This window comes from Trachurus japonicus, chromosome 9 (assembly GCF_045865225.1).
Source record: "Trachurus japonicus isolate A0001 chromosome 9, Traja_1.0".
In the NCBI taxonomy this organism is placed as follows: domain Eukaryota; kingdom Metazoa; phylum Chordata; class Actinopteri; order Carangiformes; family Carangidae; genus Trachurus; species Trachurus japonicus.
In genome coordinates, this window is record NC_140915.1 from 2996657 (window position 1) to 3010887 (window position 14231).

At 42.4% G+C, this 14231-nt stretch overlaps 3 protein-coding genes across 4 annotated transcripts in view; all 3 read right to left on the reverse strand.

Moving 5' to 3' along the window:
- LOC146980626 (ATP-dependent DNA helicase DDX31-like) overlaps window positions 1-1418 on the reverse strand; it is a 29476-nt gene extending 28058 nt beyond the window's left edge. For both annotated transcript variants that reach the window (XM_085785722.1, XM_085785721.1), the window contains exons 1-2: window positions 1353-1418; window positions 19-137 (exon numbers count right to left, since the gene is read on the reverse strand). In XM_085785722.1, coding sequence (XP_085641848.1) covers window positions 19-129 — 111 coding nt within the window. In that variant the 5' untranslated portion in view covers window positions 130-137; window positions 1353-1418. The remainder of the gene's footprint in view (window positions 1-18; window positions 138-1352) is intronic.
- LOC146980516 (uncharacterized) overlaps window positions 1-14231 on the reverse strand; it is a 528771-nt gene that overhangs the window by 435208 nt on the left and 79332 nt on the right. The window lies entirely within an intron of this gene.
- Window positions 10135-14231, reverse strand: part of LOC146980627 (adenylate kinase 8-like) — a 24984-nt gene continuing 20887 nt past the window's right edge. The window contains exons 10-14 of the mRNA XM_085785751.1: window positions 13744-13833; window positions 13042-13177; window positions 12292-12372; window positions 12063-12192; window positions 10135-10325 (exon numbers count right to left, since the gene is read on the reverse strand). Coding sequence (XP_085641877.1) covers window positions 10236-10325; window positions 12063-12192; window positions 12292-12372; window positions 13042-13177; window positions 13744-13833 — 527 coding nt within the window. The 3' untranslated portion in view covers window positions 10135-10235. The remainder of the gene's footprint in view (window positions 10326-12062; window positions 12193-12291; window positions 12373-13041; window positions 13178-13743; window positions 13834-14231) is intronic.

The window sequence follows — 14231 nt, forward strand, 5'->3', positions numbered from 1 at the left end:
TTCGTTCCCTCTACTCACCCTGGTCCATCTCTGCTCTGAGCTCAGAGGTTTCCTCCTCCTGGCAGACGGGGCCGAGGGCAAACTGCTGAAGATGTTCAGACACAGCTGGTCCTCTACTGATGACATCATCTACACACCTGTAGACACACACACACACACACACACACACACACACACACACACACACACATAGAAGTTACTTCATTGATAAAAAGTTTCACACCAAACTTCACTCAATAAACTGTCAAGACACCAAACTGTGTGTGTGTGTGACGTTGGACATGTGATGAAAGTGAGGAGAGTACGGCAACAAGCCATTTTAACATTTAAAAACCAGACTGGATGTGTGTTGTAGATCTCTGTAATTCAGTTTTACCTCTTGTCAAAAAGAACATTTCAGATCCACAACTACGTTCTTCCTTCACTGTAACCATTCATGTGTATGGGGTTTGTCTTTACAGATATCTACAGTTCAGTTGCAGATATCCACTATGTGAATTACAGATATCTGTAACTGAATTATGACTAGTACTAATTCCAGTTTGAGATATCTACAATTTGATTCTGACTAGTCATAATTCCATTTCTAGATATCTTTAATTCACCTCAATTACAGATATCTACATGTCCCTGTTCAGATATCTGGAATTAAGTTTTGACTAGGAGAAATGAAGTTGTAGATATTATATATTATTATTGCATACTGTATATATTGCAATCATGTTACAAATAATCTGTAGATAACATCCAGGAGCTGAAGGCATTATAGTTCATAGTGAACACTCTAAATGTAATGTGCTTTTAACATGTGTTTTCTCCATTAAAAAGGGCATTTTAAAAACGTGTTTATTTCAGATACAAAGTGTGATCTGACTTGTGTCTTAGGATAGATTTATGTGTATGACTCTAAGGTACTTCCATGTCAAAGGAGAGCTTTACATCATGACTTGAAGTCAAAAGTCGCTTAACCTCCCGACTACAGAGGTAAAACTGTTTTTAAAAAATTACAGAGATCTGGAATGAAAAATCCAACTGTTCAACATGTAGTTAGACCAGTCAGAAAGACGTTGTTGATGTCTACTGTGTTCATTCTGGAGTCAAACTCAGCTTTTAAATGTTAAATAAACCGCTTGTCATAGCTCACATGTGTGTTTACAGTCTGTCTGTGTGTTGCTGTTCATACACACTGTAAACACACACGTGCTCGTGTGTGTTTACAGTGTGTATGAACAGCAACACACACACACACACACACACTCCGTTCAGCCTTTTTTTCGTTACGCAGCTACGAAGAAAAACTAAACTACAACTACAAAGTGTGAGAGAGAAAAGAAAAACAAACAGAAACTCACCAGCGACGGAACCAGAGCCAGAGCCTCGTGGGGAACTCTTCCTGCTACGTCACTGAAGCCCCGCCCCCTCACAGCTGATCCACTGCGCATGCGCAGCAGCTTCCACAACGCTTTTACCTTTTCCTTCTCTTGAATAATATGATATAATATAATATAATATAATATAATATAATATAATATAATATAATATAATATAATAATATAACACAGTAAGTGTGAATTTCTCTTGTCTCATATTCTGAGCTGCAGCTCCAACCTGAACCCTCTGTGAATGTGTTGATACCAGATGACTGATGAGATATTTGGTTGAAAACAAGAGGAGATGGAGGATTACACATCTATTTGTAAAGATAGATGTGACATGATGTGATTAAAAACATTTCTCTTTTCACGTGCTTATAGCTGAGCTCTTTTTAAGAACTTTAAACTTTATCTATTTTCTTTTCTTTTACTTTTTTATTCTTCTTTTCTCCTGCTTTTGTTTTCATGCTGTTTTTTTTTGTCTTCATGTAAACATTAAGTTGCCTTGGTATGAAATGCGCTATATAAATAAAGATACCTTGCCTTGCCATGTGTTTCAATAAACTAATTTATATATATTTTTTAAAACATAACAGTATATGATATGATATAATACAACATAACAATGTAATATAATATGATATGACATATGATAACTTAATATATTATATTACATATATAACATTATGTGACATTATATAGGCTAATATAACATAATACAACAAAACACAACATAATATAATGTAATATAATATAATATAATATAATATAATATAATACAGTAAGTGGGGAATTTCTCTTGTCTCATATTCTGAGCTGCAGCTCCAACCTGAACCCTCTGTGAATGTGTTGATACCAGATGACTGATGAGATATTTGGTTGAAAACAAGAGGAGATGGAGGATTACACATCTATTTGTAAAGATAGATGTGACATGATGTCATGTGTTTCAATAAACACATTTATATATATATACATACATATAAAAAACGTAACAGTATGATATGATATAATACAGGTAATACAACATAACAATACAATATGATATATGATATAACATAACATAATATATTATATGATATATACATTATGTGACATGATATAGGCCAGTGGTTCTCAACGTGGGGTCCGGGGACCCCCAGGGGTCCTTGAGAGATTTGAAGGAGGTCCCCGATTTTTTCCTCAAATTTTACCACTTTTTTCTAGAAGTTTTTTTTCTTCTTCTAATTTTACCACTTTTTCTAGATTTTTTTCCGAGAAAATTTTTACTTTTTTTATTTTTATTTTTAACATTTTTTTGAGAAATTTTACCACTTTTTTTTTATTTTTTTATTTTTTTTGGAGCATTTTTACCACTTCTTCCTAGAAATGTTTAAATGTTTTTGGAGAAATTGGACCACTTTTTTCCAGAAATTTCTCTATAATATTTCCAAAAATTCACGCCATTGGCCCTAATTTAAATGTATTAAAAAAAAGGAAGGTTCTTAAGTCTCAGAACAAATATTTGTGTATTTCTGGTATTTACTTCTAAATTTTGTCAATTTAGGGTCCTTGATGTACAAAAGGTTGAGAACCACTGATATAGGCTAATATAATACACAAACAAACATAAAACACAACATAATATAATATAATATAATATGATTATATATAATACATTATAACAAAACAACAACATAATGTAATATAATATTATATATAATACACATATAGACCTGAGTCCAGGAGAACTGAACTAGACCCGATCTTCTTCTTTTTTTGATACTTTTTATTTAGTATTTTCAATTTAAGAGAAAACAAGTTGACAACAAACTGTCAAGAAAATAAAATAAAACAAAAGCAGAGACGAATACATGGGGGGCTCTTCAGTTTAAAGTCTTTACTTGTTAGTGTGGAGCGTCCTCCATTTCTCCCATTTCCTGGGAAAAGTTGCTGCTCTAGATCGGAGAGAGAAGTCATCTTTTCCATTAAACACATTTCCTTCACTCTGTCCATCCATTGGTTAATACTTGGAGACTCAGTTTTATACCAGCACTTGTTATAACCTTTTTACAAGCCATCAGTATTTTACATACAGTAGATGCCAGTATTTTTTAATAACCACATTTTCGTTTAAGACACAGAAATAGAGGACCATCACAATAGGAATTGTGTATCCCAAGAACTTTCCTACAGTAGTAGGCCAACATACATGACCCCAAAAGGTTTGAATTTTTGGGCATAGTCAAAATATATGGGGATGCAGACCCGATCTTCATTACCAGATCTAAGATAACTGTACATAGACCTGAGACCTGATATGTTTAATTCTGTGGATGTCTCAAACTTTAACAGGGTTCTCACTCTTTTCCTCAAATCATTTTCCAGGACTTTTCCAGCTGCTACATTATGACATCACGCCAACACATCCTCCGTCCCATTCATGCTTTGGAGAAGTCTTTTCAACCGTTGTAGCTTATTTTGTACATTTACACTGCAACTTTACACAAAACTCAAACTCTTACCAAGAATATTTGTCTGATTTCTAGTCAAAACTAATCTCATTCTACTCTAAATCAGACTCATCACATTAAAAGCAGCTTGTTTTTAGACACTTTTTACTTCTTTCAAGCAGATTTTCACTTAAAATAAGTAGAAAAATCTGATAGTGGAGCAAGTTTTTCTTTCTTATTACAAACACAAAAAACTTACTTTCACTGGCAGATTTTACTACTTATTTCAAGTGAAAATTAGTTTGAAACAAGTGAAAATGATCTAAAAACAAGTTAATTTTTTTAGGTGATGAGTCTTATGAGAGAAATGAGACATTTTGACAAGAAATAAGACAAATATTCTTGGGAAGACCTCTCTCTCATTCTCTCTCCCAGAAGTCTGATTTAAAGATGTGCAGTCTGTGGCTCCAACTTATCTATGACATAATATCTTACATGCTTAGGAATTAAGACAATTTTTTATTATAGAACAACGCAAAAACATGTTGTTTTTGTTTTTAAACCACGACCACTACAGTTCTCTATCTGTCCTTCATCAGAGACGACAGGTCCAACACTGGAAACACTCAGCAACTCGATGTCCATAGTTTTCTCACTAGGGTTGGGACAGAAATCCTTGTTGGGGTCTGAAACAGTCAAACTGAGCTCTGGCAGCTGCTGTCATGATGTGATCAATCATTTTCCAGGACAACTCAAAGCTTTTCCAGGACATTTGACAATTTTTCTCAATTTCCATGTGTTTTCCAGGATGCGTGGGAACCCTGTTTAATCTCCTGTGTCTCTGTTTTGTGTATTTTAATGCCCTGAGGTCTTTTTATCATCATGCTGGAGGACTACAGTTGTGACTCTGGCTAACACTGGCACATTTACAGAAATGGTGGACCGGTGCAGGTGTGGTGCCACGGGTGTTTTTGGTTAGTTACTCCTCCCCCTTGATTTGATTTTGGGCCGCCGTAGCGACCCCAGTTCTGTCCACCCTTGCCTCCAAGCCCTCCCAGTCCAAGTAAAATGTCTCTAATACGTCTCTGCCCGTGGTATCGAACCTGTGAGGACTTTATATACGAGAGAAAGGTATTAACCATTTTCCTTTAAGAATATCTATAACTATCTCCTGGGGCGAAACTCCCCAGGTGGCGTTGTTGGTAAAATTGTTATACGCTCCGCTTGCCACACAGGGAGCAGCTGACCGGTGGGTCGACTCCAGCAGTGCCTTGCTCAGAGGCCTGTGGGCAGGAAGCAGCAGCAGCAGCAGCAGCAGCAGCAGAGACGAAGACAAAGCGTCCGTCATTCAGCTCGTCAGCAGCCGTCAGGTCCAGTTTCCCTCCCGCCGCCGCTTCCTGTTGTCGACAGACGACTTAAAAATAGAGCCGTCAGTCAGAGCACCGCTGGGACCGAGGCTCGGCGCTCCGGAGGATTAATTATAGTCATTTACCAAAATCCTGCCTTTGAAGCCGCTGTGATTGAGCCAGCCGCGGAGCTGACAGGGAGATATTTTAACATGAAGGTTTGAAGTAAACGCTGCCGTCCCAAACCGTGATACCTGCTTTTAGATCAGAGGAGACGAGGCGACGGCTGACAGAGACCAGACGGCTGCTGTCACTCACACTCACTCATTAACTCTGTTTTAACACAACAACTGTCTCCACGGACACTTGGTGCAGTGGGGACTTTTTTACTGGGTGGACGCCATCGAAATACCAAATCTGTGACGTCACTGAAACATACCATCCACTGCCACACTACGGCCCCAATAATCGTAAATATTGAACATGTTTAAAGCAGAACTTTGCAAGTCGGCCGGAAATAGCTCGCTCCTTCGTTGGTTTCTCTTTTTTTCCCTCTCCGGAGCTCCCCCACAGTTCTGGGAGGCACATGTCACTGTCGTAAAAAAAAAAAAAAAACTCGCCGCCACCACCTCCGCCCCCCCTACACGTGCTTGTGTTTACTGCTGTTTGCTAAGCCCTGCTAACACCGAGCTAATGCTAACACGGAGCTAACGGAGCTAATGCTAACACGGAGCTAACGCTAGCACAGAGCTAACGCTAGCACAGAGCTAACGCTAATAGGGCCACACACAGACACAAAGACACAAAGACACAGACATACACACACAGGAATAAAGGTTCCAAAACGCGAAGGTGTGTGTGTGTGTCATGATGTATTACATTATCTTATAAAAGACCCATGGTGTGTGTATCTGTGTTAGCATTAGCTCCCCGTTAGCCACAAGCTGAACTTCCTCAGTACAAACATTTCATGTTTCCATGGTTTCCTCCGACTTTCCGAACTCAAACCAATCACGATTCGTGACATGCATGACGTCATATGCGTTCTTATCTCGTACTGCCGTAAGGCAGTTTCTCGCGATACTTCTATCCATCGACGAGATTTGTAACACCGAGACGGACGACTGATCTTGCAAGTGCGGTTTTCAGCCAGTGGGGGGGGTGAGCGCATTGGCCTAGACCCCATTCACTTCATAACAGGTCACTCAACCATCACAGTGACTCTGAGCCACAATAATTACAGCCCAAATCCTGCATAGTTCTGCTTTAATACTTACGATTATCGGCGCCGAACGTTTTCCGAGCCGATTGTCGGGGGAATTTTGACTCTTAACACACCACACACTACAAGAGAATCTTATAAGATAATCTTAAGACCTTAAGATAATCGGGCGGTGTCTGTCCGTGGTCGGAAGGGGGGAAATCGGGGCAAAATCAGCCCGATTATCTTTATGTGTGTGGCAGGCTTAAAGGGATAGTTCAACATTTTGGCAAATTGGCCCATTGCCATAATCGCTATAGTCATAGCAGTAGGTTCGTTACCTTTAATTGTAGGTGTAAGCTATTTTCAGTACGGCGGAGCGCAGCAGCTGGCTGCTCAGAGCTACGCTATGGAGGCTAAGGGAATTTCTTGGTTTCCCTCATTAAACTCATCAAATACAAAATCCCAAAACTCCACAGCGCTTTTGTAGACAAGTTGTGAGCTGCACAACCACCACGCTATGAGATAATGACGGAACGATACGAAACGGAGCCGTTTTCGAGGTCATTTCATACAAAACCACTGATGCGCGTTGCGTTCAGGGACAGTTTTTCAGCAAGCAGCCTCCGTATTTACCCTGTATTTACCTCGAAAACGGCTCCGTTTCGTATCGTTCCGTCATTATCTCATAGCGTGGTGGTTGTGCAGCTCACAACTTGTCTACTAAAGCGCTGTGGAGTTTTGGGATGTTGAATTTGATGAGTTTAATGAGGGAAACCAAGAAATTCCCTTAGCCTCTATAGCGTAGCTCTGAGCAGCCAGCTGCTGCGCTCCGCCGTACTGAAAATAGCTTACACCTACAATTAAAGGTAATGAACCTACTGCTATGACTATAGGGATTATGGCAATGGGCCAATTTGCCAAAATGTTGAACTATCCCTTTAAGTTTAGTGTCACTGAACTAGACTGTGATGTTTAACTGTTATCCAGCCTAATGCCACTGTCACAATCATTCACTCCAAAGTGTTGAAAGTCCAAGACAAAGTGTTAGAATCTCTAGACAAACTACTTTTAGACCAACACATGATGCATGAAACTCACACAGAATTTAAACCAGGGGTCAAACACGCGGCCCGTGGGCCAGAACCGGCCCTGCAGAGGGTCCAATCTGGCCCTCAGGATGAATTTGTCAAGTGTGAAAATTTGAAATTGCACATGTTTTTATCAATAAATTTCAGGTGGTTCACAATATGTTTTGTAAAAGGATAGTTCAGTAACTGTAAACATCTTATTAATGTACTAAAACAGAGGAAAATCTCAATTTTTAGAATATATTTTAAGGTTATTATGCTGTTATTTTACTGGTCCGGCCCACTTGAGATTAAATTGTGCTGTTTGTGGCCCCTGAACTAAATTGAGTTTGACATCCCTGATTTAAACAAATCCGCATCCAGTGGAAATTGCCCTTTACTTTGCTATACACCTCTGCCTGGCCATGTGCATTTGTTTACAAAGAAGCTGTAAAAAATCTATACATGGCCATGCCCATGTGTTACAAGTCATGTAGTTAACGATCACAATTACTCCAGAGCTTTTTAATTAAGGTGAAAATGTAGCAGAGCCACGGGAAAATCCAGCTAAAGGGCCAGTTCACCGTTTACAGCTCCACTCACAGCTAAAGGACCAGTTCACCGTTTACAGCTCGACTCACAGCTAAAGGACCAGTTCACCGCTTATAGCTCTACTCCACAGCTAAAGGACCAGTTCACCGCTTATAGCTCTACTCCACAGCTAAAGGACCAGTTCACCGTTTACAGCTCGACTCACAGCTAAAGGACCAGTTCACCGCTTACAGCTCTACTCCACAGCTAAAGGACCAGTTCACCGTTTACAGCTCGACTCACAGCTAAAGGACCAGTTCACCGCTTACAGCTCTACTCCACAGCTAAAGGACCAGTTCACCGCTTATAGCTCTACTCCACAGCTAAAGGACCAGTTCACCGTTTACAGCTCGACTCACAGCTAAAGGACCAGTTCACCGCTTACAGCTCGACTCCACAGCTAAAGGACCAGTTCACCGTTTACAGCTCTACTCCACAGCTAAAGGACCAGTTCACCGCTTACAGCTCCACTCACAGCTAAAGGACCAGTTCACCGTTTACAGCTCGACTCCACAGCTAAAGGACCAGTTCACCGTTTACAGCTCGACTCACAGCTAAAGGACCAGTTCACCGTTTACAGCTCTACTCCACAGCTAAAGGACCAGTTCACCGCTTACAGCTCCACTCACAGCTAAAGGACCAGTTCACCGTTTACAGCTCGACTCCACAGCTAAAGGACCAGTTCACCGTTTACAGCTCGACTCACAGCTAAAGGACCAGTTCACCGCTTACAGCTCTACTCACAGCTAAAGGACCAGTTCACCGCTTACAGCTCGACTCACAGCTAAAGGACCAGTTCACCGTTTACAGCTCGACTCACAGCTAAAGGACCAGTTCACCGTTTACAGCTCTACTCCACAACTAAAGGACCAGTTCACCGTTTACAGCTCCACTCACAGCTAAAGGACCAGTTCACCGTTTACAGCTCGACTCCACAGCTAAAGGACCAGTTCACCGTTTACAGCTCTACTCCACAGCTAAAGGACCAGTTCACCGTTTACAGCTCCACTCACAGCTAAAGGACCAGTTCACCGTTTACAGCTCGACTCCACAGCTAAAGGACCAGTTCACCGTTTACAGCTCGACTCACAGCTAAAGGACCAGTTCACCATTTACAGCTCCACTCACAGTTCACCGCTTACAGCTCCACTCACAGCTAAAGGACCAGTTCACCGTTTACAGCTCGACTCCACAGCTAAAGGACCAGTTCACCGTTTACAGCTCGACTCCACAGCTAAAGGACCAGTTCACCGTTTACAGCTCGACTCCACAGCTAAAGGACCAGTTCACCGTTTACAGCTCGACTCCACAGCTAAAGGACCAGTTCACCGCTTACAGCTCGACTCCACAGCTAAAGGACCAGTTCACCATTTACAGCTCCACTCACAGTTCACCGCTTACAGCTCCACTCACAGCTAAAGGACCAGTTCACCGTTTACAGCTCGACTCCACAGCTAGACTGTCACCGCGGCTGAGTCCGACTAACAGGAGACAACGGTTAGGTTATGTCTGCAGTTAACCCTGAACTGAGCCTGAATCAACCGTGAACTAATCCTGAATTAACACTGAAATGATCCAGAACTGAGCCTAAAACTGAACACCGAACTAATCCCGAGTCGACCAGAAGCTGTAGAACCCAAATAACCAGAACAAAACCATAATAAAGACCAAAACCATCTGTCTCATTAAACTCTGAGTTTCCTCCCTGACCTGGTTCAAGTTAAACCCTCAGTGAAGTCCAGATGTTGCTGCTACAACGCTAACAAGTGTTAGCAGCAGTAACATCTACAGTGGAATTATTGTGCTTTTATTTCGTCAATTTTTCAGACTTCAACTGGAAAGAGCTCAAATAAGAGAAGAGGAGACAGATGTTTTGACTGGTTTTCATGTGAAGCAGCTGAACTCTGAGACACAAACAGGTTCAAAGACGATGTTAGTTAGCCCGAGGCAACAGACAGACAGAGAGAAAGGTGGTGCATTTATCTGTCATCAGGGAGGAAGAGGAGGAGAAAGAAGAGAAAGAAGAGGAGGAGAAGGAGGAGGTTTGAGGTTTGTCTCTAGAGGAGTGAGTGACAGATGTTTGACCAGAGGAGAAGAGAGGAGGCTGAGGAGACCAAACTTAGAAGAACAAAACTTTATTTAAATGTGAACACAACCTGTATATGTGTGTATGTGTGTGTGTGTGTGTGTGTGTGTGTGTGTGTGTGTGCTCCGTCCGGGCGTCAGTCGGTGTGTAACCTCGACTCCAGAGCCTCCAACACAGAACGAGGATCCTGATCCGCATCAACATGAACCGCATCTGGATACACAGACTGAACACACACACACACACACACACACACACACACACACACACACACACACACACACACACACACACACACAGAGCTTCCATCACTTCCTGTTCCCTCATCTAAAAGTCTTTCTGGTATTCAGTCAAATTGGCCCATCACCATAACCCCTATAGTCATAGCAGCAGCTTCGTACCTTTCATTGTCGGTGCAAGCTATTTTTAGAACGGCGGAGCAGAGCCGTGAGCTGCTCAGAGCTACGCTACGGAGGCTTATTATGGGATTTCTCATCAAATACACAATCCAACAACTCCACAACGCTCTGGTGGACAAGTTGTGAGCTGCACATTCACCACGCTATGAGATAATAACACAACGTTACCACACAGTGTTGTTTTAGAGGGAAATTCATGCAAAACCACTGATGCACGTTGCCTTCAGGGACAGTTTTTCATCAACAGTCTCTGTATTTCCCTCTAAAACAACTCTGTCTGAAGAAAGAAATCCCATTAGCCTCCGTAGCGTAGCTGTGAGCAGCTCATGGCTCTGCTCCGCCGTTCTAAAAATAGCTTGCACCGACAATTAAACCAACACTAAGAAACTTTTCAACCTTCATATAATATTTTCATAACCTTTGTGATGATACATGGACTTACAACAGGTTGAATGACACCTCTGTCGTGGCCTGAGGGGGTCTGTATCATTATGGTCTGTATCTCTTTCTCTGGCGCTAAGCAGCTTTGAGGAGCATGGTAGGAACCCTGCTCTCACTTTACTTTCACTTTCACTTTAGTGAGTCACAACAAGGAGGGGGGCGGCAAGGCAGCACCTTTCTGTTAGATTGTGTATGTGTGTTTACTGAGAAATGATCCGCTGGAAACAGAAACTTAGTTTGGACGTCTTCTGTTAATTTCCATGCACCAGGAGATCAGGATGTTTACGGCGCTACGCGCTAGTGCTCATGGGAAATGGAGTCTTCCTTCAGGAAAAACACTACCGCTTTGGGTCACTGGCGCCGCCAAACTCAACCAAAGCTGAAAGTTCTTGAGTACTGCTTTAAAGGTAACGAACCTACTGCTATGACTATAACAGGGTTCCTACAGCTTAAGCCAAGTTAAATTTAAGACTTTTTAAGACTTTTTTAAAGCCACTTGAAATGAAATTTAAGACTGACTTCACAATAAACACAAATGCAGAAAAAAAAAAAGAAAAAACCCACATCAATTACATAGGGTTAGGGACAATTTTACCCACTTTCCTCTGTGATCCAAGGTAAAGTGACTGCTACATGAACATTGGATTGTGTCTCTTTCCAGCTGTCCTTTCAAAATAAATGTCTCTTTCCAGCTGTCCTTTCAAAATAAATGCATAAAAAGTCCGGAAAAAAAAACAAAACACTGACTCGGGAGCTGGAGGCGGTGAGAAATTTAGCGTTGACGGCCGCCACTAACTTCTCTATGTCAGAATGTTACCAATTATTTTGAGATTTGAGACTAATTACAACCATAAAATACCACTTACCAAGTGTTAACATTTTTAAGACTTTTGAAACATTGATTTAAGACATTTTAATGCCAATTAAGGCCTTGTTTTTAGATGAATGAATTCAATGCCTTTTAAGACTTTTTAAGGATCCGTAAGAACCCTGTATAGGGATTATGGCAATGGGGGAATTTGACAAAATGTTGAACTGTCCCTTTAAAATAAAGCATCAACATCAACCAAAACGTGTGTGTGTGTGTGTGTGTGTGTGTGTACCTGCAGCACGGCGGTGTGTGTCCTGTGCTGCCTCAGAGAGTGTGTGACAGAGTGTGTGTGGTCGTCTGGTCTGGTCTGCAGCCGCTCCATCACCCGGTCGCTCGGCGCCGGGCGAGTCACCGCGTGGAAGCTGGAGACACAGAGAGACAGAGAGACGGATGGACAGGTGTGATGCTGCTGTTGCCATGGAGACAGGCCGTAGTGACTGTTGCCATGGCGTGGTCCGTACCTCTGTCCGCTGACGGGGTCGGTCGCTCTCAGACTGAGTCTCTCCACACACACGTCGTCGGTCACATCCAGGAAGAAAACCCTGAGGAGAGGAGAGGAGGAAGCACAGTGATGCTGCGTTCATAACAACTCGGAGGTCGGGATTCCCAACTCGGAAATCTCCGACTTCCGACATCATTGCGTTCACGCTGCAGGAACTCTGCAGGAAGAAAAAGAAAACCATGGATACCTGAAGGAAGTTTGTCGTATTGTGGCTCATAGCTGAACAGTAAAAATCAAAGCAGCAGTAAATGATGTTTATGTTGGAGGAGAGGAGACGCTGCAGATGAGTGAACATATAATGTTACAGCCTTGATAACAGTTAAACCTTATTTCCATCACATACGAGGAAACACAATTTCACACCATACAACAATCACAGCTTAATATAAACGTATTTCATACACTGCAATAATACACAAAAAAAACTCAACAAATAACTTCAAATGTCTAAATTTTAACCGTTTAGACGAGGGCTGCCATGTTTTGATGTTGTCGTGACGTCAAGTCAGAAAGTCGGAGCTCTGATATGATACCTGAGTTCCCGACCTGTAATTTCAGAGTTCGACGCTGTTCAATTCATTTTTTACAACTCGGAGCTCGTTTTTTTTCCGACTTCTGAGTTGTTTTGAACGCAGCATCTGTAGTAGTATAATATAGTAGTAGTGGTATGTATACTATGTAGTACATGTAGTACAGTCTGCAGTAGTACCTGTTGGGCTGGTGCAGCTGCAGCCCCTGCGCCTGCTGCAGGTCTCGGGGGAAGCCGTGCAGGACCCAGCCTCTGGCGCTGCAGTCCAGGCCACTCAGACGCCGGTCCAGAACCTGCAGCACCAGCGAGTCTGGCACTGGACCCACCCAATCAAAAACCAATGATCAATAATCAATAATCAATAATCAATAATCAATGATCAATGATCAGTTGATACCTGGACACCTGGGTTGTGTCCTAAACCCCTCCCTCCTCACTCCTCACTATACAGTGAATTCTATATAGTGACTCACTGGTCAAATAAAAAAACACTTTCAGACACGACTCCGCCGCACAGTTAATGACGTGTTACGTTGCGTAATTAAAACAACACTGGTCACTACTTCATTTATTGGTCACTACTTCATTTATTTGGTAGCTACACCGGTTGCTCTGGGTCGCTGTGGTAACGGCGATCCATGACCGCAATGCATGATGGGATATCTTGCTCCGGTTAGTGACCATGGGATGTTCACTACGTTTCGCGGTGAATTGTGGGATAGATTCAGTCACTAGATAGTGAACATTAGTAATCACTAAACATTCAGACACCACTACAACAACTGGTCACTAGATAGAGAGGAGGGGGGTTAGGACACAGCCCTGGAGGTAGGCAGCTGGTTGGTGCTGACTGTGTGTGTGTGTGTGTGTGTGTGTGGTCACCTGGCCGTGCGTCGTCCAGGTACGGTTGGATCTCCTGTCCCAGATCAGAGCCGTCGGCGGCTGCAGAGCTCAACAGCCGACCACAGCACACTGAGGAGGAGCCACACCACGCATTAACCTCTCAGTGTGCGTGTTAGGTGTGTCACAATACCAGAATTTCAATACCAATAGAGGGTATGCGTTTACGTCACGTTGCCCTCGGCAACGCCCCGTTCGATCGGACTGAGTGGCAAAACAAGCGTCCCTCAACATGCTGGCGGATAGCGGTGGACTCATAAACTGGATAAAATATCTTATATCAAAACAAATTGATGTCAAAAGGAATCGACAACCAGCTCAACACAACCGTCTGCTGCACTGACACTTCCTGTAACCATGGTAACACACACTGACAATCCTGTAACCATAGCAACACACAGTGTGACCGCGGTACCTGCAGAGTGACTGACAGGCTCAGAGAGACAAGATTACAGCTGTTACTGTCGTCC